The sequence below is a fragment of the Aspergillus caelatus genome (genome assembly GCF_009193585.1).
Source record: "Aspergillus caelatus strain CBS 763.97 unplaced genomic scaffold BDV27scaffold_15, whole genome shotgun sequence".
NCBI lineage: Eukaryota > Fungi > Ascomycota > Eurotiomycetes > Eurotiales > Aspergillaceae > Aspergillus > Aspergillus caelatus.
In genome coordinates this window covers 59,446-85,284 of record NW_022475278.1, presented here as the reverse complement: position 1 = coordinate 85,284, position 25,839 = coordinate 59,446, and the positions used below count along the sequence as shown (strand labels likewise).

Sequence of the window (25,839 nt, the reverse complement as noted above, 5' to 3'; positions counted from 1 at the left end):
CTGTTTACGGCATCCCGGTCAATTGACGTATAACACACGACTGGGTCATGATCAGTGAAACACTTTAATGAACATGCTATGTAAGGCTCTCATGAAAAAGAAAGGTTTACGCCTTGCAACCAAGCTGGTCGGTCATAAAAAATATTGTCAGTTTTTGAATATATCAGGGTGGATGGAGTCCGGCAACCATCAAGATTAACTATGCATACACCATATGAGCGGGCCTCCGTAAGCAGTCGGTTAGGGAAGGAATTAGAAGAAGCGCAGCCAAATGAGGAATAGAAAGAGGAACCCGACGCCAGCAATTGGACCATACTGTGGAGCAGGTTAGTATGGGGGCCTAGTGAGAACGATTAAAGACGCGCGGGGGATACCTGTTTTATCACCAGCTCCCAATTGATGCGCACTGCTGCTCGTCTGTATTTCTTGCTGTCCTCTCGCAGACGCCCCGACAACTCGCCCATCCGTTCTAAGCTATCACCTCGGTATAGGAGGTCCTCGATGTTCTTTGTCATCACTTTCGTTACATCCCGAAGCTCATCATTTAGTCGGTCAAGGTTTTGCGAAGCGCGACTATCTTGGTACAACTTCTTGGTGCGTTGGATAAATGTATCAAATTCTACAAAAGCATATGGCCGCAGGGTGGGAGACTGGTACTGCGCAGAGGAGTAAGTGGTAGTAAACTCGGTTGCGAGATCTGCGAGGTAGGTGAAGGCAAGCTTGCGCGGGTAGGAGCGGTCGCATATACAGAGGAAGCAGATATCATCTTGGATAAGATAGCTATGTTAAATACCCGAATTAGCATCTGTATCGTCTTGTACCTCGTACATCAGACTCACTGTAAGTTATATTGGCCAGACTCAATGCTAGCTTGCGGTGCGGAATTGCGACTCAACCGGCGGAAAATCATTTTGGCTTGTGTCTTGATTTCGGAGAGCTCCACTTCTGCCTGATTGGAATAATGGATAATTCAGTGTTACTCGTTGTGACATTTGTTTCACGGTGAATGGGCTGTAAACTGACCTGTTCATCATCTACTGACGCAGCCAGCATGAGGCCTTGACAAACATCAGCAACTGCATCATACAACTCCTAATCTCTCCGCATTGCGTCTTACCATCAAGCCTGGCTATTTGAGTCGATTTAACCATTTTAACTACAACTTTTTTCTTGCCTAGCAGACCTTCAGCTTGTTCAAATAACGCTCAGGTTGCAGTTCAGCTGTAGCGGCGCATATAGTACCTCTGTTGTTGTTGTCCAGATTGGCACCTAGAAGCAATGGCCCGCAAGCGCAAGGCGGTCGACAATGGCAAAACAAGGACGCAGCCCACGAGGTAAGACTATCCATACTATATTTATTTAAGTTATGAGAATTATTATCTACAAGCTGTTGGAATACCAGTGCTCAGGTGCGACATATACCGGGGCACATTTAACAATGTTTCTACACCAGGAATTGTTCCTATACTGCTAAGACAAAGGACCCGGATGACGTGGGCGAGTCTCACGTCGCAATGTCCTCCTCAAACAACAAGCGACCAAAGAGAAATCCGAAGAGAGCGGCGAAGGATCAATGGGCAGAGGACAAGTTGATGACGAGTACATCTTCCAACTTTATATATCTGGATCTTGTGGTATGTTATACAAATACGGAATGATGGCGACGTAGTGCGATATATTGACTGATGGGCAAATCAAGAAATTACTCGCCAACCCCGAAGCCTGGAACTGCCTTGAGGAGTCTGAAAAACGAGAAATACTCGATCTACTTCCTGAAGACCTACATCCGAACCCGGACCCTTCACCGGATGATCCTGATGCAAAGATACCCCCTTTACCAGAAGAGTTTCTACGTTACTCCAATAATTGGCGAGACGGCATTCGTCACTTTCAGCTAGATCTTCAAAATGGACGCTACGATCCCGTTTGGCTGCGGGAGGCAGGAGAAGCCATGCAGCAGCGGGCGGATGGGATGTTTGACAAGTTTAAAGAAGAAGAGTTTGAGCAGTTTTGGGGGCAGAAACAGAAGATGGACAAGACGCTGGCCGCAGGACAGAGTCGCCAGGTCAGATTGAGCACCCTCATTAGCAATGGGACTGTTCTTGTAGGCGATGTTTGGAAATATTCTCGAGCTTTCAAGAGTAAAGATAACCTCCTAGTGGAGAAAGAAGCCAGGGTACGTTTGTACTCAGAGCTCCGTTCGGACTCCCCAATTGACGCTGCTACAGATAGTGGATATCCAAGATGGCCAGTTAACATTCGAATTGCCCCCTGGCCAACGGGTGTTTCTTCCTGCTCCCCAGACCTTACCCTTGAAGGGCTCACAAGCCCTAGTTACAGGGGAAATCGAGAAACCAGGAGTCGTTACAACGACTACTGCTGAGATAGAGCAAGCTATGACTGCTGAAACAAGTGCGGGCACGCATTCAGATACTAATCCAACGGAAGAGGCTAGATCCTCTAACAAGCGTAAATCAGAGATAAAGATAGAACCTCGCAAGAGAGGCCGCGGCAGAAAGCCCCAGGTACAGATATCCAAGGACCTCGAAGTTGACCAAGTGAACGCATCCACCAAAGTCACAAGACCTACTCAAGTGACAGCAGAAATCACCAATCCGCCACCGACAGAAGCAAGCATGACTACCTCTGTCATGACTCAAACCACTACTACGGAGCGGGACGGCCCCAATCTGGAAATTGTTTCTGAACAGCCCTCTGCGACTGTTGAAGATGCGGCCCCACAACTGCCAATCGTTGAAGGCACATCAGAAGAATCTGGGATGATCACAGTCTCCGGTATCACGGGACCCAGCGCAATTGCAACTAAAATCTTAGAAGCTGACGGCCGTGCCGGAAAAGTCCCACACGGTAATGCTTGGAAAGAGTTCCGGGCGTACAGAAATAATCAGGATATGGGTAGCTTATGGGAGGTCAGACAAGCTTGGTTTCTCAGGAACAATTCATTGGCCAATTAAATTTAGAGAGCTGTAAGCTTGATTTTACCATCTTCTTCTGAGGGCACCTAACAGGAAAGTACTGCCCCTGTGCTAATTCTCACGTCTGATATGCGGGTTCATGTTTCTTTCTTTGCGATAGCTGACTGCTAAGTGGTCATGCATTCCAATGGCATAAGCGGAAGATACCACAAATGTATTATCATCAAATTCATTAATTCTTTCATTAAGTCTAGAACTCTTGCTCTAAACGCCACCATTACCGGTTCCTATGCCGAAAATATTTTCGTCCTTGGACGCCCTTTTCTGATCGCCGCCAGCAGCGTAGTCAACGGCATAGCTAGACTGGATGAAGTCTTCCAGCTCCTCACTAACAGTTTTCAGCTTTTCCTTCACACTCGCAACACCCTCTTGTCCTACTATATGGCGTGACGGTGGATTTTCATGCCCGCCTACCGCGGTGATGGCATACACCGTTTCTGCGACTAGAACCTCCATATGTGCAGAGCTGAGTGGAGGGTACATTGACGTAACTTCAGGACGTGAAAATGGTCCATTCTCAACAGAAGCTGTTTGGCCAGTTTCTTGGGTGCCGTTCGTTTCGGCGTGTGTGTTGGGCAGACGAGGCACAAGTCGGTTTAACATTCCGCGGAAAAGGGGTGCTTGGTTAGAAGCTGGTGAATATGCGCGAGCTATTGGAGGCACGCTAGTTACTAGATTCGTGAGAATGCCGATTTCGATACTGCATTGGAAAATCGTGAGTTTGAGGTTGAATGGGGCTATCTCATATGCAAGGCTCTGCAGCGTGGCGGTTAGCAGAATTGGGTGAAGCCCCCGGCACAGATTGCACTCACGTCGCAAAACCCTTCGAGAGCCCACCCAGCTGCGCAATACATCCCAAGTCCTGGCGTGCCAATGTGAGCGGCTGTCCTTGTTAGCCATTGACCTCCCCTAAAAGCCGTACCGATTAAGACCTACTGATCCCCGAGAGAATCATGATGTGTCCGGTTCTCTGTTTCCTCATATGAGGAAGTGCTGCTTTTATAATACTAAGGGGCCCGAAATAGTTGATTTCGAATTGATCCCGAACCAAGTTCAGCGTTTGCTGGGATGCCCCGAATTCTTCCACCGTCCCTACAAGGGCTGCGTAGGCAGTTAGCTAAATGACCGGCGTTGAAAGGGACGTGCTGCATAACCCATACTTTGACTTGTACAGCAAAGAAGAATGTCTATCTTGCCGAATGTTGTAACAGCATCTGCCACAAGTGCTTGACATTCCCCTATCATCCTGCACGATGAATGTAAGCACACTCCGCTCCCCTTTATAGCCAATGCTCCACCGCGAGTTTATTTTGGAGACATCTCCGGAGTGCGCACCTTATATCGAAAGGAACGGACTTGAATCGCTGTCGCCATCCCTCATGACTATGACTGTCAATCTCGGCTAGGAAAGACTCGAATTCATCTCGACGGCACTCGTCCCGTTCTAGACTCGAATGCGCCAATCCAAGCAATGCGTAATCGCCGTGTGCGAGGATTTGGCGTGTAACTGAGATCCCAATGGGCGAATCCCCAGCAGTGATTACCCATACTCGTGGTTCATTATGAGTGGGAAACTGAGGGCGGGGGGATTCGGGGAAGGGAGGATTGTCCGACATTAGATCCAAGCTGATGATATCCACGCGCCACACATGTCGATAGCACGGCAATATTCTGTATGATCTGACGTTACCGATCTAGATCAAGCAGTACAAGATCCACGCGGCCGATCAACTGCGGTTCAGGACGTCCTTTCGTTTCCGTGGAGTCGGGAAATGTGGAGAAATGATTCCAGAGGGAACAATCGCGTTATGTCATGCGCCGATAAGAATAATTTATCGACCCGCCAAGATAAAACGACCCGAGTTCTGGACCAAAGCGGCGTAGTTCAACGGATTACTAGCAGTCCGCCGCTCGTGGCCTTTTCCTTTTCTTCTCTCTTCCCTCCCTTCCCCTGTTTTTACCCTCTCCCTCTCTCTTGTCGACCAGGCCACTGCAGCTCTGGGGCACGTCAACAGAGAGCACAATGCCTGAACAAAGACAGCGCAGGGATGACCCGGAGTCTAGCGTACGTATGCGACGTACCATCATCAGTTATCAGGCTGATCGGGCTGACCATCTCGTGATTTAGTCCGGCTTCAAGGGGGCCCTTCAGGGTCTGGCCTTCTTCTTACTAACACAGTTTATCTTCAGTCAATTCTTTGGTGGACGCCAGCAGAACGATGCTGGTTCTAGCGGGAAGCCGGGTGGGATTCCTACCTTCGCAGATCGTCCAGCTCGTAGCGAAATCACCGAATACAGTGCTATCCCTGATATCATAAATCCGATATGGCCTTCCGATAGTGCCTTGGACATGAACATCTACGTCTCACCATCAGTCGTGCTTCCTACTGTTAAGTCTGGCCCGGCAAGCCAACTTGTGCTCAATGAGAAGAACTTTACTCTTGGAAACTACAGTGATACCAGGGAAATTGATACTACCATCAAGATCCCCAAACAAGTACAACAAAATGGAACTCTTTTCGCGCACTTCATGCTCGGACTTTCTGGGCATCAGCTTGATCCCTCGGCTAAAGATTACAGCACAGATTCTGCAATCTATTTCTTCCGGCCGCTTAACCAATATCTCCCGAAGAAGAAGGCCAAGAAGCTCAAGAACCTTCTTGCCGGCTCGGACGAAGTTGAAGAAGAAATGGAAGACAACACACCGGACGTCTCCATCGCATCGTACTATCACCCGAACTTCACGGTATCTCTGATTCCTGATTCTGGTACCCAGAGATTCCGTCAGATTCATCCGGCTGTCCGGTCGCATGTGCAGCTAGAGGCATCTGGAGCACGAGACATCTCTGGAAAGAATGGATGGTACTACCCTATTGTTTATTTGAATACCTTTTGGCAACTTAGGAGTCATATGATGGAACTCAATTCTACCGTGGAGACCGTGCCTCTTCGCATTACTCTTAACAACTTGCAGAACTGGAAGTTCAGCATGATGACGAGCGTTGATGACAGCGCAAAACAAACCGCTCGACAGGCTGCCTTTGGAGCCTCGACTCCGGGCGGTGGTGACGGTACTGAGTTTGAAATGGTGAAAGAGATCCTCTTGGATACGAACATCTGGCTGCTGGGCACAACTGGTATCGTGACTATCCTTCACATGGTCTTCGAGACCCTGGCCTTCAAGAATGATATTGTGAGTTTGTAACTCCATTCAGATTTAGGGCAATGTACTGACCTAGTGTTCCGATAATAGGCGCACTGGCGCAAAAAGAAAGACGTCGTTGGAACATCCGTTCGTACGATCTTGGCCAATGTCTTTATGCAGGCAGTTGTTTTCCTCTATCTCATGGATAATAGTGATAACACTTCCTGGATGATCCTTGCCAGTCAGGGCTTTGGTATCCTCCTCGAAGCTTGGAAAATCACAAAGACTGTCGATGTCCGCCTGCGGCAGCCATCGCCAAACTCTTTCTTCTCCTTTCTGCCTTATGTGGTGGTGTTTGAGGACAAGCATAAACTCACGGAGACTGAGCAGAAGACCAAAGAATACGACGAAATTGCGTTTCGCTATCTCTATATCGTTGCCGTGCCTCTCCTGGCTGCATACGCAGTGTACAGCTTGGTCTACAACACCCACAAGTCGTGGTACTCCTACATTATTGAAACACTTGTTGGTAGTGTCTATGCCTACGGTTTCCTGATGATGGTCCCCAGCTTGTACATCAACTACCGCTTGAAGGTTGGTATTCTTTGACTCCGTTACATAACCTAGCTAACCTCGCTGTTCCTAGTCTGTTGCGCATATGCCTGGCAAAGCACTGATGTACAAGTTTCTAAACACTTTCATCGACGATCTTTTCGCATTCACGGTCAAAATGCCATGGCTTCACAGGCTTGCGACTCTCCGTGATGATGTCATTTTCTTCGTTTGGCTTTACCAGGGCTGGAAGTACCGGGTTGATTACACACGTGTCAACGAGTTCGGTCAGGGAGGTGATAGTGATGCTGAGGAAGAGCCATCAGCCGTTGAAGCCAAGGATGCCAAAAAGAAGACAGAAACACCGACTTCGTCCCAGGCGTCCGGAAAAGAGACTTCTAAGCCATCTACCCGGAAGAGGAAGTAAGCCAGCCCTCGGTTTAGATTCCGAGTATACTTTTCTTTTGAGAGCATGCTCATAGAGGGATGTCTGGTGGTTGTTCCACTAAAAATGTTTATTGAGAAACACAGGTTCTTACGGACTTTGTTATATTCGAGGCATACTAGAGCAGCGCCTAATTAAATATACAACACCCAGATTTCCCCCCTACTTTCCATTACTAATGTAAGGTTTTGTCTAATGTATCAATTGTTGAACGTCAGTCCTAATACGTATTGTACATATATATATACAAGACCTTAAGCATAGAATCAGCGAGTAAGAGAAAGCGGCACGAGCATTGCGCAGCATGATGTTTGAGGTACATAGATCGAGTGCCAAACCGCGGTAGTTGACCAAATTTGGTAAAGTTCGTAATTTCCGCGCCCATGATTTACCCTCAAGTTAAGATTGCGCGATTGGAAATGATATTCACAAACTATGAAGACTCATACAACAAGATAATACATATCGATTAATGATAGATGCGAATGAAATAGCTACTGCATATTACTCAAGAAAGGCAGAATTGAATCGACTGTTTAATCTCGATTTACCGGAGCGACGCGACAGGTCTGGGCGGTACGCAAAATAGCCGATGGTATCCTAAATCGACGCCAATTGTAGGAGCAAAAGGCACGAGCTGGAGAACCGGGCTGTAGTGATTACGATTAATAGAAGGCCTATAATGTCGTCCGATACAGATACAGGTTTGCTAGCTTCGAACTCCTGGAAGTGGACAAGTTTGCTGACGGGAATACCAGGCGCAGAGCCAAGGCCTACTGGCCTGCTAGATGCAATCAAGCGGCTTGAGTCTGGTAAGATCGCCATCTATGGCTCGCGGAAAAATATATGTTCTTCTGGGCTAATTTCCGTTTGTAGTCGTTTTCGTGCCTTCTAAGCAACGTGAAATGGATGCTGGTGAACTGGCTAAAACGATTGCTACGCACGCGTATGAGAGCGGTCTTCCCCAGGTTGCGCTTGAGCGTTTGGTTAAGATTACCACGACACGCAGTCAACTTGACCAAGGTACAATTACTACACTTATTAAGAATCTGTATCCGGTGGAACTTGTGTCATCCAGCCTCGTCACGAAGATTGTGTGTTGTCTTGGTCCTAACAAAAACAAACCATCGCCTGCGACACAGTCTTTACTCTTGCGATGGCTGATCCTGGTACACGAATTTCTTGCTGATAGGTCTCACTTATCCAAGCTTTATGCTGTACTTTTTAACCATCTAGACATGATAAGTCTGCGCAAACCTTTATGCCATCTTCTTTCCTTGGTCACACGGCGCAAGCATGTTAAGCCATTTAGGATACAAGCCCTTATGGAACTGGTTGTTACTTCCGGTGGCGACGAGAGAGAACTTGTTACATTACTTAAAGTCTTCAAGAACTACTGTCCTGATGTCATTGTTGGGGACCTGAATGTATCTGGGAGGAAGGGACTGTTCTTCAAGCATCCAGACCCTGAATGGTCCAGCCATGTGAGGCTTCTCCAATACACAAATACGGAAAGGCTACGGGCTACTCAGCCAGCGAATTTTCAAGTGGTGCACCGTGGAATATCAAAAAGGAGCAAAATGGAGATTCTTGTACCGGATGTCCAGACTTCACGTGTCTCCTATGGCCGCACATCATTGGAAGAACTACGCAGTGTTGACCACTTTGTTGACAAGCTTGATAAGATTGAGTTACCAAACCAGATCATATCGATGATTGGAGATGGTATCGCTCAGAAATACCTGTTTCTTGTCCAACCTGAGTCTGCTAGCCACCGTTTAGATGATTGGTGGGGGAGCTTCTTCAACGAAAACTTGGAGGATGTTGAAGATAAAGACGAGAAACTTGAGTCCTTGAGCTACATAATGTCTCTTGCTGTGGGCTACGTACAGTACACAAAGGTACGAAATTGCACCTGGATCCTTATTGTTTCAACACTAAAGAACATACTAGGAAATTCCTCCCCCAGTTGCCACTTTCTTGAAATCGTATCTTCTGTCATGGAACGGCAGAGATTTGAGAGAGCAGATATTCTACCTTCTCGAGTACCTTGATATCGAGGATTATGACTCTATACAACATGATTTCTTGAGACCATTCGAATATGCCGTACTTACGGACAAACTATTTCCCAGATCTAGACTATTGGACGTCTATGCTTCCATCATTCGCCAATGGGGTGTCAGATTAAGGACGCAGTCATTCACATTGGAAGAATCTAAACCACTAGGCCGTCTGATCTCACATGCAGAGCTATTGGCGCTGTCTGTTCTCGAATGCCCTGCAGCTGCTCAGCAGGCACTTAGTGACAATGTGGAGAGCCCAAGACCGGCCGCCTTGTCTGTCATCGAATTTTATTGTGTTTTAGCTGAATTATTTTCGCATTCACACCTAAACGGAAACATCCGTATTGCGATTCCAATGGCTCCCACCGTCTACACACTCATCTTCACTCCGATCAATTCCATTATTTCGATAATGAGCTCCGTGCTTGCCAGCTATAAATCGGCCTTCGAAGCATCCTTGACTTCTCAGGTGCTCCAAACCCCAGGTTCTGCCGAATCACTCTATCCAACACAGTTGGTTGGTCAATTCAATGGCTACATTATGGATATTTGTAACCTTATATGGCGAAATCGAGGCCTTAATGGGGAGGACCCCAACGCATTAGGCTGTTTGATACCCGCTCCTACAATCGCTGCACTCACGCAATATGTCCGGGATGCAACAGACAACTCTCGAGAACGGACGAGAGAGGCAACGTTTACCTATAATCTGTCTTCGATATTCTCTCTTAGCCATAATGTTGCACTCTGTAATATGTCCGCTGCGTGCTTCGCTGATATTGAGGAGGAAAGCGATCTCAGCGAAAACCAGCCTAGGCTAAAGAGACCAGTGACCCAGAAAGCCCTCAGTGCTCTGGAGAAGGAAGGCGGTATTAAGGTTACTTGGCAGGAATACAGGGTACGAATGTTGGACTGGCTGGAGGCGACAGGAAGTATTGGCATTGGAAGCTTAATGCGGAGCACGATGAAGGCCTTACGGAAAGAATGATAGGATGAAAATATTATGAAATGACACCTACCTATTTTTAAACTAGTGTAGCCCGTCCAAGGAACCTAGTAAGCGCTCTACTATTTCTACTGTGTATCTATTATGTATTCTATAATCACTGCTGCATACTATACAGGGGTCGTAAGTGGGACATAAACTGCGACGAGTATACCTATCATCAGAGCTGTTGAGTAGTGTTCAGATAGATATCGCGAACGCTCGACTCCTCACGAAGGGTACTGAGGATATCCTCTATTTCCCTCACATGTTCATCCTCCGTCAGCTCGACCAACGTTTCTTGATTCGGATCCCAGATTATTTCTAATTCTTCAATTGTGAGCTGAGATGACTTTGTCAGAGCTTCACCCACACTCTTTGTTTCTGTTGGCTCAGTGAACACGATGAGACGGCCTTCTTCATCTGCCGTAATGTCCATAGCACCAGCTTCAATAGCCTGATCAAGATAGTCATCCGGGTTCAGACCGTCTTTCTTTTCGAATACTATCCTCCCCTTCTTTTCAAAGAGATACGTAGTCGGAGTAACGGTTCCACCAGCATCCTTGATAGCATAGCGGAGATCTTGCAAGATGCGCGCCTTCTGGTCAGTTTGACATTCGATCACGGCTGCAACGGAATGGGGCAGTATAGCCTCGATGGTAACTTGCTCGAGAGCCTCGCCAGTTACGCTTATACCCTGGCCTCTTGCGATCGCTGCCTCAATCACGGTCTTTGGAATTCCGGCTCGTTTGGCGTTCGAGAGGGCAAGGGTCAGCCGAGGATTGAACTTTGGATCCGCTCCCCACACTAATGATAACCGTTAGCTTGCGCATACCAACAAAGGCGGGGTCAATTTAAAAAAGCATACTTTGCGTTGCGCTACTAATTTCCTTGCCGATAATTTGGCGTTCCTTACTTTTCGCCTTGTCATTCTTTGCCTTGTCATGTTTGATCTGGGACCATCGATTATGTCCCGCGAACGAAGGAGAACTGCTAGTAAAGCCACGACAAAAGGAGCACACCGATTGGGTGCGCGCACATCTCCGGAGTAAATCTCTGTTCAGAATTGCCGTCATTGTCAAGGTTCTTGCCGAGCAATGGAGGCGCATTTAAGGTGCGCGTGTACGAAGTACATGATACTAGTCCTATGTATGGGACTACCGGCCCGACATTTACTCCGTCGGCCACCCCCGGACGGAGGTGTGGCCAGGTGCGCCGAGAAGGGGGGCCCGTCTCCGATATACTAGTAGTACGTATCCCATATTTAGACAAGACAATCATTAATTCCGCCGCACATACCATCAATTTCCTTCTTCTTAATTTTAGACATTCCTCTCAGGGAAACCTTATGGGCGACGCCCCTGATCGGAACTATCGAATTCAATGTCTTCATCTGAAACCGCTGCACGTACTTCCTCCGACAATACGCCCCCTCGAGCGGAGTTGGATATCACCAAGCTCCATGCCCTCCCCTCCGAACAGCAGGACCTTTACCTCCTCACATTCACATCGGACCTAGTACAGTATATTTCAGGACTGGAAAAGCCACAGGTTTCGGCACAGCAGAAATTTTTGAAAAAGGAGTTGTTCAAATTACTCACCCTTTCATCGCCGACGATCACGCGAGTTGTGCGCAACAACCTGGGACGATGTTTTGGAGCTATATTCAGCAAAGGTGATCGCGGGGTACTTTTCGAAACAGTTACTGATTTGCTTGGGCTTTTGAATGCGGGCAAGCATGAAGAGCTTCGAACCAAATTCGCTGCGGCTCACTGTTTGGGCGAGGTATTCGCGGTAGCCGGTGAAAGTGTCTTTGCGCAAGCGGGCATTGTCATTTCCAGCTTGCTCAAACTGTTGAAGAATTCCAGTAATCATACTGGCCTGCGCGGATCCATTTTTGCAGTATTACGGAAGGTAGTTGTTGGTGTGGGCATTCCAGTGGATGAAGCGGCGGCGCGAGATATTTGGAAGCAAGCTCGCAATGCAGCCACCGGAGATAAATCGACATTCGTCCAGGTTCATGCTTGCCGATGCTTAGAACAGCTAGTGAACACAACACCGTTCTTCGATAATGCAAACGATTTCGATCATGTCAAGACAGTCACTTGGAAAGTTATTGACAGCCCAGCCGCTCCTGTCAGACATGCTGCTGCGGCTTGCCTGGCACGAGCGCTAGCGAAACTGCATGCCACGGACGCCAAGGTTGCTCCAATGCCCAAGTCTAAGAAAGCAAAGAGACAATCGAAAAAGCCAACACCGCGCCCTGGGGAGGATGAGGAAGAGGCGGAGGTCTCTGAGTCGTCCGTATCCAAGAAACCCGAGTCGCGCCTGTTCTTCCTTCTACCCGACCTTCTTCGCCAACTATCCACCCAATACTTGCGCAGCACAACGTCCAATCGTTCACGTGCAGGTATTGCAGTCTGTTATAAACATGTCCTGCGTATTTTGGGCAACACATTCGTTGAAGAACGCTATGGTGAAATTGCGAACCATCTACTTTTTGAACTCCTGAACCATCCAACTGTTACATATAACCGATTCAGGCTTCTCATGACGAGAAAGTTCGTCAAAAGTATCTTGGAGGACACCGTTGGCCGTGAGTCGCTCAGTGAAAACAGCCAGCTCAATGCTGCGAAGTGGTTAATCAACGAAGTTCTTAAGGATTATCCTCAGGTCATCCAGGAACGTCGTGAACCTAGCAAGTACACCTTAACTAGTGCTCTTAGCGCACTATCCTCTTTAATTTCCTCCCTTGGCTCTGCCTTCGTGTCCCAGGCTGAGCCCTGTCGTGAAGCCCTCCTTCAGGTTCTTCCTCACCCTAGCTATACCGTGCAGATACATGTCGCACACTGCCTGCGCAACTTTGTACTTGCCTGTCCTCACCAGATGTTGTCGTGCGTTACGATTTGTCTGAACAGTTTGAACAGGGAGGTCGGACAGCTTTCTACACCCCGCCAAGCGCCGCGACGCTGCGTCGGCTATGCGCATGGGTTGTCAGCCATGTTGAGTACCTCTAGGCTGCAGCCGCTTTACGGTTCCGTCGAGGTGTATTCTCGGGTATTCACTCAAGCCACAGATCTCCTAAAGACGAGCAGCAACTCCGAACTGCGTGCCGCGAGTACACAAATCCAGGTTGCTTGGATTTTGATTGGAGGCCTAATGCCTCTGGGGCCTAGCTTCGTGAAAATACACCTGTCGCAGTTGATGCTCCTGTGGAAAAATGCGCTTCCTAAGCACCTAGGCAAAGAAAATTTCGCCCAGCGTGGAAACTTGGAGATGAGCTTCCTTGCCCACGTCAGGGAATCTGCATTGGGATCGTTGTTAGCGTTCTTAGAATTCAATAGCAAATTGATCACGGCAGACGGCGCGAGGAGAATCGCTACTATGCTACAGAACACTGTTGGCTTTCTCGATGACTTGCCCCGACAGAAGTCCGTGGCGGATATCTCTCAGCGTCTTCATCCTTCTCTGCAATTGCATGATATTGCAACCATGGTTCGGCGGCGTGTATTGCAGTGCTTCTCCAAGCTGATCCATGTCCACCCTCTCAGCCATGGAGATGTAATCTCCCAGACCAGTCTTCTAAGTTTAGCTATATCGTCTTTTGCTGAGCCAGAGTACGCCCAGTCCGGTCCTCTTGAAAGCTCAATCGCGGCTTCTACAGCTCAGTTCGAGAGTTTGTGGGATCTAAGTGACAATTTTGCGTTTGGGTTAACTGGATCAGCGAGGGAATACGTTCGTGTGACGCTATCCGGAAAGCATGAGAATGACAATGGACCGGCTTGGTCAGCAGTGGAATCGGCAGACCAGGCTATTGACGATGCTGTAAGTATACCAGGTTTCCCTAAAGCTAGTCCAGGTAGAACTGACCTATCAAGTTAACCTTCCCGATTTGTCAAGGGAGTGAGCATGACTCTGCCCTTCTATATGCATCAAGACATGGCGGCCGTTTGCTAGCCGATCCGCATTCTACTGGCGTTGTCAATGCTGCTATTGAGCTCTTCTCCGTTGCTATTCCATTACACGCTCCCAAAGTACAAGAAAGTAGTGTAGAGCAAATTGCAACCTTCCTTTCTTCTTCAAGCTTGCAGCGCAACCCCGGCCGCAAAGCTGCCATGGTAGTTAACATCGCCGTGGCATTGCTTGAGGCCTTGAAAGTTGCCCTCAAAGATTCTAATTCAACGAGTGGAAAACTCAACCCTACGACTGACAAGATATTGCAAGAGCTGTTGCAGGTAAGGTTCTCCGAAACCTATGGGACGAGTCACTGAACTAACTGTCATAGAAATTTGTTACCGACGCTGACCCAGTCGTTCGAACCATTGGGGTGGAAGCTCTCGGAAGACTGTGTGAGAGCTCTGGAAACACAATAACTACCTCGCAGATTAATTGGCTTGTCGACACAATAGTAGACAACAGAGAGCCCAATGCTCGTGCTGGCTGTGCTGCTGCTTTGGGTTGCATTCATTCCCAGGTAGGTGGCATGGCAGCTGGTCTGCACCTCAAAACTATCGTGGGCGTCCTAATGTCATTGTGCAATGATCCTCACCCTGTCGTCCATTTCTGGGCGCTTGGAGGGCTGGAAAGAGTAGCTAACTCTGCTGGCTTGACATTTTCGCCATTTGTCTCGAGCTCGCTCGGTATGCTTGCTCAAGTATATTACGCAGATACCCATAACGAGGAGTCTGCCACTCTTGCAACCTCTAATATCGAAATGTCTTACCTTACCCCAATAGTCATTAGCCGTTGCGTGGATTCCTTGATCAACGTTTTGGGCCCTGATCTCCAGGACATTGCCAAAACGCGCAACCTTATACTCACTCTTCTCCGGCAGTTTCAGTTGGAGGATAACCCGGCTTTGGTTACTGAAAGCTCTAAATGCCTAGACCATTTGTCACTTTATGCTCCCAATTACGTGGACTTTTCAGGGTATGTGAAACGTCTGCAGACTGAACTCGCTGCCGATAACCCATTAATGAGGGATGTGGCCATTGGAGGACTGAGTAACCTCATGAAGCGGGACTCAGTGTCGGTTCTGAAAGCTGCGCCGGCCCTAGAGGAGGACATCTGGATTGCCTTCGACGATACTCCAGATAATGCGAATCTTAAGAGCATGATCCAAGACTGGCTGCAGCAGACTGCTCTTGAGGAGACTGAGCTGTGGGTACAGCGCTTCCATAACACATTGACAAAGACGCGTGGTAAGGTGGAAGAGCCACCTCCCACGCCAGCTGTCAAATCCGCTGTGAATGATATACCAGACGATGAAGTTGCTGGCTTTGCATCCGCTATTGCCGGGGCTGGGCAGTCAGATAATATAAATGAGGCTGTCCCTGGACAAGAACTACTGAAATGGCAAACTCGCAACTTCGTTCTCAGTTGTCTTAGCGAGCTTCTGGCAACGGTAGAGCAAGAGATCTTGCCCGATCAGACAATCCCTGCTGAGCTGGCCCTGCAACAGAGAGTTGGAGATATTGTGAGGATGGCATTCTCGGCCTCTACTGCCAACGTGATAGAACTGAGAGTGTGGGGTCTTAAAATCCTCGATCAAGTCCTTAGGGTAAGTTTGTATGTCATTCGACGCTTGTCATCTAACTGACACCCTTTCCAGATGTTTGGCAAGACTCCAGATCCAGACTTCGCAGAAGCATCTCTTCTGGAGCAATACCAAGCGCAGATCGGTTCTGCACTTACGCCAGCATTTGCAGCGGATTCTTCTCCGGAGCTGGCGTCGGGGGCTATCAATGTCTCGGCTACCTTCATTGCAACAGGAATTGTCACAAACGTAGACCGGATGGGCAGGATATTGAAGTTGCTAGTGCTGGGTCTTGAGAACTTCTCAAGTGAGTCGCGAGATTTATGGTTATTGATATAAATGCTAACTAATATTGTACAGAAAATCCGGACACTACTGAGATTGGAGACTTGAAGGGTCTCAACTCAAACGCCAGAGTTATGGTAAAGATGGCACTGTATTCTGCTTGGGCTCGGCTTCAAATAGCAAGTATTGAGCAAGATTACTTGAATGAGGTAGTACAGTCTCATCTCGCCAAACTTACGCCGCTGTGGCTTTCTTCCCTGCAGGAATATGCTCGCCTACGGTTCGAACCAGACATATCTGGTAGCTTAGGAACAGGGCCACTGAGCAACGATTTGGACGAGGTATATGCTGCATTGAATCGAGAGACTCTTCTCAAGGTCAGCGACTTACGCCTAAATCATAAGTGTCTTATTGTACAGAAGCTGACCTTATTTATAGTTCTATCAAGACACTTGGCTGAGCCTTGTTGATGCCATCGCGGGCTTAGTAGAGAAAGATATCGATTTCGTCTTCGACGCGTTAGACGGAAAAACGAAGCCAGATGAGGAACCCGTTGAGAAGTCCCAGGACACCGAGGATGCAACAAACGAAGAGACAAAGAGAAAAGGAAACGACATTAATTACCGAGATGAACCAGTTGCATTCTTCTTCGTTCTATTTGGCTTGGCATTCGAAGCACTTGTTGACCAGTCTACTACGGCGTCGCAGAGACTAGAGATTCTCCAGGCTCTCAAGCGAATTCTCCGGCCAATAATCTCCGGAAATGCCATCTATCAGGAAGCTATTTTCTCGGAGACAATGGATTCCCTTGACCGCCTCGCGTTGACTGAAGGGACACCCATCCAGAATGTCATCGTTGAAATTGCGCGGAACTTGTCCCTAGATCATCCCTCTGCAAAGGGAAGCGAGGGACGAAGCGACCATCTGTCTGATGATATTGAGCAGCTCTTCGAGCTGACCAGAAGTATTATTCTTGTTCTTGCCGGGCTACTGCCAAACCTTCGTGAATCGGTGCCACTCGCGCGGTTCAACGTGGGCTCAGATGATGCTTTGTCACTCATCCGCCTCGCCCTGTCATCCCTCGTGAACGTCGCGTCCATTTTCCCCTCCATCATTCGCAATGACCTTAATGCATGCATCTTACACATCTTCACCACCATTCTTGCCACTGGGTTGTGCCAATCGGAAGTCGTTCCTCAAGCACTTCCAATTTTCAGGCATTTTGTTCAAAGTATAAGCCATCCAGACGATGTTGGACCAGGAAAGTCTGGTAACCTTCCCGTGGTCGCCCGCCAATTGCGCGGCTGCCTCACACGTTTCCTCACCACTCTCACAATCGCCCAGCGTCGCGAGTCCGAGTCCTCGTTGCCTTGCGCCAAGAACACGCTTTTAGCGATCACCATCTTATTAACCACAGGAGGCCATGTCCTCCCCCCTAATGACCCCACTATTGTCCGCATTCTCAACGAGTTCCTAGACTGCCTTCAGGACGTCGGTCTCGCAAACGTTGCGGCAGGCTGCCTCCGATCAATCCTTCTGGCTTCGACAGGATCTCTCACAGACGAAGTAATTGCCAGATACTTGTTCCCTCGCCTGATTAGCTTCCTCGTCGGCTGCCCTATGGAAAATGGCGACGTCCCCAACGATCCAGAGAATTCAAGAACCGTCATCGCACGCACAATTGTTTCCTACGTTAGCAACGCCAGTGATATACCCACTGCCTTTTCCATCGTCATGTCCGCCCTCCTTGCACGTGGAAAGAGAGAAGGACAAGCCGTTTACCAAGAGACAGCTGCTCACCTTCTGGAACTCGCCAAGACGGACCAGTCAGTATTCCGGGCTCTTGTGGCTACAATGATTCCGGAACAGAAAGCGCTTCTCGAGGACATCCTTCGAAGTGTGAATGTTGACTCTGGCACCCATAAGAGTGCCAGAGACAGTGTGCAAGCCCAGCAGAATGAGCCTAGTATTGCATTGAGATTCGATTTCTAGAACTTTAAAGACCGTGCTGTGTGTTTCTCTGGGCATTTTCTTTCTGCCTTCATCCCCCCACACTATCTTCATGTTGCTGATATGTCGACTCCTAACGAATCCCTGTTTTTATGCATGTATGTTCAATCAATAATAGACGAATTCCATAAACGATTTTCTTCCTTGATTTCCCTTGATTCGGACGTATTAAGCAGGTTGCCAATGATCGGTTTTAGATTGGAAAAGCCTTGGATATATGTACATTTAGAGGGGGCAGGTGATCTGTCATGAAAGAATTGAAATTCGATGGAAGTCTATATATCTATATTCCAACTGGAAGCTTGACCCTGGGGTATCGAGGATAAATGTAGAAAAGGGGCGAGTCCAGTGCGTGGGAGTAGTGAACATTTAATCGAGCATAAATAATATGTTTTACATGCAGTGACAAAGGAAATGTAAAAATTACCAACAAGGTCATAGAGCAGCGTTCTTAACCCAGAGATTCGGTAAGATGTACCTCTGGAACTGGCACAACAGAACCAATAATGGGTTCCTTCGCTGCCTGTTTCTCTGTAGCTTTTTTAGACGATGCCTTTTTCTTCTTCTCAGCGGCGTCCTGTGCCTTGCGTGACGAATAGAATTTGAGAAACGAGATAATCATGACTGTGTCCGGTCAGCATTTAGAACATCTGACGAGAAAATAAGGGACATACAAGCGCTTGCGGCAATAGCGAATGCGGCCCTTCTCGTCAGAATCCAACGTAGACCCTCAATCTCACTTTTACCGTCGCTGTTCAGCGAGACCGTGATCTTATAGTTAAGCTCCTGAACCGAGGTATCTATGCTTCGCTGTTGCTCTCGCGTCGTCATCTTATGGTCGTTGAACATCGCCTTAATATCGTCTTTCAAACCGGCAAGCTCTTGGTTCGTTCGCTGGGAGAGAATATCGGCTTCGTGTTGAAGCTGTGTCCGCGACGCACGCTGTCGCTGCATTTCGGAGTTTCGAGCTGTCTGCAAAGATGACTGGAGCTCCGAGCAAGCCGCCTTGAACAGATATGATTCGTTCTCAACATCGGACTTAGAAGTCAAGTTCTGCCTTGCCATGTCGAGGTTGTTATGCAATATACTCCGAACTGCTTTCATGATTGTGACAGACTGGTCTTCCGTAAAACCACCTTTGGAGAGGTCACGGACTAGGGAGTAGGTATCGAAATGATGGACATAGGGGGGCGGTGTCAAATGTGGTTTACCATCGGGAGTAGCCGCACCGGACGGCATCAAATAGGATGAGGGAGAAGGCATATGAAGGACACCATCGAGAGGGTCTGGTCTATTTGGAGGCTCGTGTCGCTCTTCGTGTCGCTCTTCGGCGTTCTCGATTGGAGAGGCGGAGAGGGCCTCGACATCGTTGTTTTCGCCTGCAGATTCCTCGTGCGGAGTGGGCTCTTCCGATTGTTTCTCGTCACAAGACTCTGAGGTCTCTTGGTCCTTCGCTTGGGAAGACGCTTCTGGAGTGTTACTCTTGGTATCCTGAGGGGGCAGTTTTTCGGGAGGAGCGGTGTTCGGCGGGGTGTTGGTATCTTTCGGCGCTGGCTGTGGCACTTGTGCATGACTCAATTCATCTTTAGGTCGTGATGGAGGGGGCAGGTTCGCCTCTGCAGCAGGCCCGTATCGTCGATGGTATGTTTCTTGAGCCCGCCGTCGAGTGGTATGGAAAGGAGCGTGGCCGTTCTTGGACGGGATCCGTACGGAGCGATGGGTAGCGGGTTCGCATGAACGTACGGCCCGCATCAAGTTCGGGTAGAGGAAGGGTAGCCTCGGGGTAGCCATGGCGAAGAGAATGATTATGGAGTTTGTCCAAGGAAAGACGGCGTTGAAAACATGGAGCAAGTGTGGCGGATGAATCAGTCACCAGAACCATTCCGTTTTCCCGCGGCCAACTGATGCAGTACCCGGAAACGTGACGTGGGCGGTGAGAATCCCCCGCGGAACAACCAACCTGTCTGGGATTAGCGGATCATAGCCGCATCTTATCGTCATTAAGGTGTCTGCAGAGTCCAAGTAGTAACTTTTTCCCATGTTTATTATTCAATTACTATATACAAACGGACTTCTTCTAGCACTATCTACCTCTCCGTATCTTAGAATAAAACGACGGCCAGCTTATTGCTCCGCGCCAATTGCTAAAAGCCCGAACAACAGCTGGGTACGCTTCCAATACTCCGCAGCATTATGTTCCATGGTCATGGCAGCGTTATCCGCAGATCCAACATCGCTGCGAAGCTTTTCTAGAACGCCCCTTAGTAGATTCTGCCCAGAATCCTTCACTGCCAATGCATTCTTCAGATAGGCAGTATCATAATAGAGTTGAAGTTTTGAATGACGAGCATTTCGAGACTCGCTTACGTCGTCACCCTTTGCCCGCTCCTCATCATCACCGTTTTGACCTTCACTGGGGGTTTCCCCGCTATCAGACGCAGTATTTTCTTTGCTATTTTCGGTGTCACAAGAACTCAGAGTTTTAATACCCGAGGTGATAGCGTTTGAGAGCTCCCCTTGTAAGGTTCGTTTGAGAACTTGGACAGTTGTGACATCCCAAAGCCCGGGGCCGCAACGATCCATGGATCCTACAAGTCGACGTAGAAGCTTGAAAGTAGAGGGGGATGGTTGGATTGGAAGTTCAGGATCGCCTTCCCAAAGGCTTCGGCCTGGAACCCGAGAACCCGGTTTGGCTAGCAATTTCGACGGAGATGCCTGCGTGACCACCTCAGTAGCAAGCATTTCCTGCAATTGAGGAACAATATCTTTGGCGAACGTAAATCCACCGGCAATAAGTTGGTGGGGGAGGCCTCGCCGAACGAGCCTGATGAGTCTAAGAATAAATGCAGCCTTTCCACTATGATTCGAGTCTCCAAAGGCTTGGAAGGCATCGCCGAATGAAGATTGAAGAGCATCGAAGGCTTTCCTGACAGCAGACTCAAGTGCACCGTGTAGCAGTCGAGGGTCATCTTCGTTTAATGCCGCTGTGGTATCTAGATCAAAGTCTTCATCTTCGCCCTCCTCGATAATGTCATTCCACCGAATCTGCCGTAGTTCATCAATGGACTCTTTGGATCTTTCAATAGACGTGAGCCAAGATTGATATCCCCTTAAGATATTAGAAACCTCTTCATCACGACCAAGGAGTCTATCAGAAATGGCTGTTTTGAAGGCGTCGGCACCATTTGAGTAATCGGATACCATCAGTTCATGATCCCAAAGTGACTGAGAGACTGCGTGGTCTGTGTTGTCCCAAGTTGAGATCTTGGATGTGACATCCTGGCCAAAGTCCGCCAACGACCTAGCCTGATCAGATAAGATATCCATCAGACGATTGTTGAATATCCCTCGAATGCCTTCTAACACTTGAAGAGATGAATGTGTGATTGTTGAGGCCCAAGAGCGAAGCCAGAATTCCAAGGCTTTTTCACGAAGCGAAAGCAACTCTGCGAAGTTCGGCCAGCTTTTCAAGTTCATCTGACAACCTTGGACAAACTTTTCGAAGGCTTGCTTCGACCATTTTTTCAGCGTTTTCTCCACTTCGGACTTGGACAGCTCACTCAATTTAATCCATGGTGTGAAGTTAGTCACATCGGGTGGCACCCAACGCCCCAGAACATCAAGACTAAGGTCATCAAGATTGTGAATTTCCGGATCAGTCAAGATAGGGCGTGCTTTCAATTTGCCAAGAACATCTGATAGTCGACGGGAAAGTAAGATCTTGGATATTTGAAGTGTACTAACATATAGTCCCAGAGCCTTCAGAATGTTCCCTCCTGACGGGTCGTCAAGCCCTAGTTGGCTCTCAATGACCTCCTCTCGTACCCTATGAAAGTGACGAATAGCATCTTCGGAGGAGGAGCTCGTAGCTAGGCAGTAAGAAGCTAGGACCTCAATAATATCATCTGCTGTTGATGAAGCTGAGGCTAGGCACTTGTTGACCCTTCTCAAAAGGGTCTGCCTCAAGGAAGCTATTTGATTCCGGAGGCTTTCGAGAAACGGGGGCACCGTATTTTGCTGGGACAGTGCTTTATGCAGGAGTCGAGAAACAACCACAAGCTTAGCTCCCAGAAGAAGAGAAACACGCCTCCTCAGTAGCCGAGATATAGCCGTCTCACAACGATGAAGTAAAGCAAGCTGAGCCCCAACGGCTTGTTTGGTTGCGCCTACACCCTGATCAGCTCCCGAGCATGTGGAGGCTCAAGTACGCGGCAATATATACCTTTGTCGTGAACATCTCCTTTGATCTGACTGAAATGTGTAACTTTCTTTTCCATTAATCGTGGGTTGCATCTTCGTCCGATATCTGCCAGGGTCGCATCGACTTCCTGCATCTCGCGGTTCATCGATACGATCGTTTCGGCGGTTCCAACAAGCTCTCGATATCTCGTCCTGGATACGCGCTATGAGTTAGTCTTGGAATATGAATTAATTGGCATTTGCTGTCATACCCAACGAGAGCTCGGAGCTTCTCCTTATTGCTGGCGATGTCCCGACGGAGCTCCTGTTCCACACGGCGCACAGTAGGAATTGGATACTGGAATGCATCCTGCCATGTATTCAAGCTCTGTGGATCTGGACCGTCTAATGCCATTATGAAATATGAAACAGGTCGAAGCCGAGAGTGGCCAACAGAGCGGAATGCTGCAGCTTCGTGTTGCTACACAGGCAGTAATGACGCTTAAGGCATATGCCTGAGGCAGCACGTGGTAGGAGCATACGAGGGCATGCAATGTAATCTCTGGAACAGCCACTCCGAATATACACCGCCTACCTAAAGTAGGTCATTCTTTAACCTCTAGTACCTGACCAAAGGCGGTACGTAAAAAGCATGGACCCCGTAAGAGATTGTTCCAGAAATTCACTGCGTGGATCTGTAAATGTATTGTCATATTGGTATTGACCATACTGCAAGAGGCAAGTGATTTGACTCATCCTTTCAAATAAAACCCCGCGGAATGACTTCCCTATCTTTTTCTGCCCCCCACTTTAAAACACATTTTTGACCATATTGAAGATCACAACTACTGCAGATATAATGCCTCACTCTGACACCGAGGTGCCGCCTTCGGCGGAAGCCTCAACAGACCTGCCTCAGCGACTCCCCTTTCCTCCAGTCACTTACTCTCACATCTTGCACTGTTCGTATCATGACTGGCAACCTCGGTATGTTTTTCTACTTGTGAACCATACACTGTACTCATAAGGTTCTCCTAGCTACCGTGCGCTCACACCGAAATCGCGCCTTATCCCCTTGACTGCGCCGTTCACCTCCTACCTCCGCGCGGACGGTATCGTATTACCGCCCGAAAATGCCACGCCCACAGACGATGACAACCTAGACACGTATTCCGATGACGAGGCCGACGAACAGCCAGACCCATCGACCGAATGGGAAGAAATCCACGCCCAGATCAAGACGACAATCTCGGAGCTTGGAGGTATCATAACCCCGAAGTTGAATTGGAGCGCCCCCAAAGATGCAACCTGGATGGCCGCGACAAACGACATGCAATGCCGCACACCAAACGATATCTACCTTCTCTTGAAGAGCAGTGACTTTATCAGCCATGACCTGGAGCTTCCCTTCGATGATTGTGTCCCGGATACACCGAACTCGATGACCACTCCTGATGTTCCATACCATCTCGTGCTTCGCAAATACGTCAACTTCAACCCGTCCCTTGAGTTTCGGTGCTTTGTGCGCGATCGCGTGCTTCTCTGTATTTGTCAGCGGGATCAAAACCACTTCGACTTCCTTTTCCCTTTGCGCGAGACCCTCAGATCCCGGATTCAAGCATTCTTCGATGAGAACCTGAAGGATACATTCCCTGATCCTAGCTTTGTCTTCGATGTGTACATTCCTCCTCCACATCAGCGTGTTTGGCTCATTGACATCAATCCGTGGGCTGTGAGGACCGATCCGTTGTTGTTCAGCTGGCTTGAGATCTTGAACATGAAAGACCCAATCGGAATCCAGGAAGAGGATGACGCCGAAGAGCAGTTTGTCCGACTGTCCCTCAATGGGAACACTGCCATTGATGTAGTGGGAGCCCCTGACGGTTCTGAGTCGTCAGATACAGAGGATGAGGCCGGTGATGAAGCGGACGAGGATTCCCCTTTCTTCCCCGAATTCCGTCTCGTGAAGCGTGATGATCCGGAAGCTTATGCGTTTACCACACCACAGTACTCAGCTCACAAACTGCCAAAGGAGGTCGTCGATGCTTCAATTTCAGGCCCAGGTGGTATGAGTGAATTTTTAGGCAAATGGCAGGACATTCTAGCCAAACAGGCCCAAGAGTCGGATACGGATAGTGAAGGTGGACAGTAACAGGCTTCCCAGCTTTATTGCAACGGAGTAATCGGGGATTAGACGGCGTTTATGATCTAATGGATAAGGGAAAAGCAACGGGGAAATAACGGACACATCATTATTCCATAGAAATAAAAAAACAGGTGTCGCCTACTGGTAACCAAGTAAAGCTATTTCCAGTGTAGCTAAACATCCCATTCAGTAACTCATGGCATGTCCTTAACCTGAAAAAGTATATCTAAAAACCCCTGAGCCGTATATACAGGATTCGACAAAACATCTCAGCCATAAATATTTGAATCCACTACAGCTTATGTTTCTTCTCTCCCGAAGCCAACCGCCTGAACTCCTCCTGAGGTATACCCTTCAAGAACCTTTGCAACCCAGCAAACACCTCAAGGTAATTCTGACGGTCCAGAATCTCTCGCTCCGGCCGGCGGATCAACTCCTTAATCCCCAGGAGACTAGACTGACTCAGATGAGTTCCAAGACGATCCTCAACTTCCTCGAGGACCTTCTCCAGGAAACCATCCGAATCATCCTTCCTGCCCGACGGCGCAGAGATAACCTTGTTCACGAATCCAGTAGCCACAAGCTCCTCACAGGTAATCTTCTTACTCATGATGAGGGCCTCGTTAGCCTTGGAGATGCCGAGACGCTCGACAAGAGCGCGCGAAGAACCACCCTCGGCGACAAGACCAAGGGAGGAGAACGGGGTGAGCAGGAAGGTATGCGGCGCGGCGTAGATGAAGTCGGCCATGGCGACCAGTGCAGCGGAAAGGCCGACTACAGGACCGTTGAGAGCAGCTACCAGGATCTTGGAGTGGTGGGCCACGGTGTTCGTGATGTCGAGGTTGTTGACGACGAAGGACCGCGTGAGCTCGCGGCGGACATTGCTGCTCAGGTCGCCGGATGGGCGGGTCGAGGTAACATCTGCTCCGCTACAGGGTGTTAGATCAATTGGGTCCTGGCTTGCTTTATCAAGGACATGGTGCCTACGCTGAGAAGAATCGTCCTTTGGCGGTTAGGATGGTGATGAAGATTTCCTCGCGCTGGTCAATTTCCCGGAGACGTTCCCCGAGTAGGTAATATAGGTCTTGGTTGAGGGCATTGAGCTTCTCCGGTCTGTTGAATGTGATGATTGCAATCCGGTCTTGGTAAGTAACCTTGACGAGGTCTTCGTTTGCCATTGTGTCTATAGCTGACTGAAAGATTATATGGGGAATCGAATAGTGGACAGTGGATTAGGACTAGATTTAGTAGTATGCGTCAAGAGAATGTTCGACAAATAAGTTGACGGTCGAGTGGAGATGGCTTCTTTATCGACTTCTAATTATATATCTATTCTATGTCAGATAAGTAGTGGATATGAGGGGAAATTCCACTCGGCACGGAGGTAATCGACCAGCGACTCCCCGGATGTCGATATCCCTGCCAATTTGACGGCTATACTGCCGCTCGTAAATTGCGGGGAGACCGACGGGCCGAAGGCATGCAGCCGAGGCT

At 48.6% G+C, this 25,839-nt stretch overlaps 11 protein-coding genes across 11 annotated transcripts; 5 read left to right on the top strand and 6 right to left on the bottom strand.

Moving 5' to 3' along the window:
• Position 1: 1 nt before the first annotated feature.
• Positions 2–1,363, bottom strand: BDV27DRAFT_20613 (SNAP receptor SEC22). The gene is made up of 4 exons (XM_032076011.1): positions 1,118–1,363; positions 1,024–1,058; positions 840–949; positions 2–780 (listed from the first exon to the last, which is right to left on the bottom strand). The coding sequence occupies exons 1-4, from the start codon at positions 1,149–1,151 to the stop codon at positions 354–356; spliced, it is 606 nt and encodes a 201-aa protein (XP_031932167.1). The 5' UTR covers positions 1,152–1,363; the 3' UTR covers positions 2–353.
• Positions 1,118–3,088, top strand: BDV27DRAFT_20609 (ASXH domain-containing protein). The gene is made up of 3 exons (XM_032076010.1): positions 1,118–1,634; positions 1,700–2,176; positions 2,229–3,088. Exons 1-3 carry the CDS (start codon positions 1,515–1,517, stop codon positions 2,973–2,975), a joined length of 1,344 nt encoding a protein of 447 aa, XP_031932166.1. The 5' UTR covers positions 1,118–1,514; the 3' UTR covers positions 2,976–3,088.
• Positions 3,088–4,752, bottom strand: BDV27DRAFT_20594 (short chain dehydrogenase/reductase family protein). The gene is made up of 5 exons (XM_032076008.1): positions 4,332–4,752; positions 4,157–4,242; positions 3,933–4,097; positions 3,809–3,879; positions 3,088–3,752 (listed from the first exon to the last, which is right to left on the bottom strand). Exons 1-5 carry the CDS (start codon positions 4,610–4,612, stop codon positions 3,201–3,203), a joined length of 1,155 nt encoding a protein of 384 aa, XP_031932165.1. The 5' UTR covers positions 4,613–4,752; the 3' UTR covers positions 3,088–3,200.
• A 64-nt stretch (positions 4,753–4,816) lies between these two features.
• On the top strand, positions 4,817–7,329 carry BDV27DRAFT_20598 (CLPTM1 family protein). Its single transcript, XM_032076009.1, has 4 exons — positions 4,817–5,061; positions 5,125–6,189; positions 6,250–6,735; positions 6,788–7,329. Exons 1-4 carry the CDS (start codon positions 5,020–5,022, stop codon positions 7,118–7,120), a joined length of 1,926 nt encoding a protein of 641 aa, XP_031932164.1. The 5' UTR covers positions 4,817–5,019; the 3' UTR covers positions 7,121–7,329.
• A 491-nt stretch (positions 7,330–7,820) lies between these two features.
• Positions 7,821–10,192, top strand: BDV27DRAFT_153349 (Mis6 domain protein; the record flags this gene model as incomplete). The annotated part of the gene is made up of 4 exons (XM_032071765.1): positions 7,821–7,842; positions 7,897–7,950; positions 8,015–9,039; positions 9,092–10,192. The coding sequence occupies 4 exons, from the start codon at positions 7,821–7,823 to the stop codon at positions 10,190–10,192; spliced, it is 2,202 nt and encodes a 733-aa protein (XP_031932163.1).
• Positions 10,193–10,291: 99 nt separating this feature from the next.
• BDV27DRAFT_121326 (post-initiation translation factor DPC29) lies at positions 10,292–11,289 on the bottom strand. The gene is made up of 2 exons (XM_032065340.1): positions 11,058–11,289; positions 10,292–10,996 (listed from the first exon to the last, which is right to left on the bottom strand). Exons 1-2 carry the CDS (start codon positions 11,263–11,265, stop codon positions 10,371–10,373), a joined length of 834 nt encoding a protein of 277 aa, XP_031932162.1. The 5' UTR covers positions 11,266–11,289; the 3' UTR covers positions 10,292–10,370.
• A 205-nt stretch (positions 11,290–11,494) lies between these two features.
• Positions 11,495–18,153, top strand: BDV27DRAFT_20571 (AP-1 complex accessory protein LAA1). The gene is made up of 6 exons (XM_032076007.1): positions 11,495–14,014; positions 14,068–14,424; positions 14,475–15,749; positions 15,801–16,032; positions 16,086–16,387; positions 16,449–18,153. The coding sequence occupies exons 1-6, from the start codon at positions 11,573–11,575 to the stop codon at positions 18,000–18,002; spliced, it is 6,162 nt and encodes a 2,053-aa protein (XP_031932161.1). The 5' UTR covers positions 11,495–11,572; the 3' UTR covers positions 18,003–18,153.
• An 83-nt stretch (positions 18,154–18,236) lies between these two features.
• Positions 18,237–19,873, bottom strand: BDV27DRAFT_20568 (CCDC90 family protein). The gene is made up of 2 exons (XM_032076005.1): positions 18,695–19,873; positions 18,237–18,644 (listed from the first exon to the last, which is right to left on the bottom strand). The coding sequence occupies exons 1-2, from the start codon at positions 19,809–19,811 to the stop codon at positions 18,472–18,474; spliced, it is 1,290 nt and encodes a 429-aa protein (XP_031932160.1). The 5' UTR covers positions 19,812–19,873; the 3' UTR covers positions 18,237–18,471.
• Positions 19,874–20,088: 215 nt separating this feature from the next.
• BDV27DRAFT_20566 (uncharacterized protein) lies at positions 20,089–22,702 on the bottom strand. The gene is made up of 3 exons (XM_032076004.1): positions 22,472–22,702; positions 22,243–22,412; positions 20,089–22,186 (listed from the first exon to the last, which is right to left on the bottom strand). Exons 1-3 carry the CDS (start codon positions 22,612–22,614, stop codon positions 20,145–20,147), a joined length of 2,355 nt encoding a protein of 784 aa, XP_031932159.1. The 5' UTR covers positions 22,615–22,702; the 3' UTR covers positions 20,089–20,144.
• A 356-nt stretch (positions 22,703–23,058) lies between these two features.
• Positions 23,059–24,351, top strand: cdc123 (cell proliferation protein CDC123; the record flags this gene model as incomplete). The annotated part of the gene is made up of 2 exons (XM_032069819.1): positions 23,059–23,186; positions 23,238–24,351. The coding sequence occupies 2 exons, from the start codon at positions 23,059–23,061 to the stop codon at positions 24,349–24,351; spliced, it is 1,242 nt and encodes a 413-aa protein (XP_031932158.1).
• A 143-nt stretch (positions 24,352–24,494) lies between these two features.
• Positions 24,495–25,706, bottom strand: BDV27DRAFT_20560 (dodecenoyl-CoA isomerase). Its single transcript, XM_032076003.1, has 2 exons — positions 25,333–25,706; positions 24,495–25,274 (listed from the first exon to the last, which is right to left on the bottom strand). Exons 1-2 carry the CDS (start codon positions 25,521–25,523, stop codon positions 24,638–24,640), a joined length of 828 nt encoding a protein of 275 aa, XP_031932157.1. The 5' UTR covers positions 25,524–25,706; the 3' UTR covers positions 24,495–24,637.
• Between the last annotated feature and the right edge of the window lie 133 nt (positions 25,707–25,839).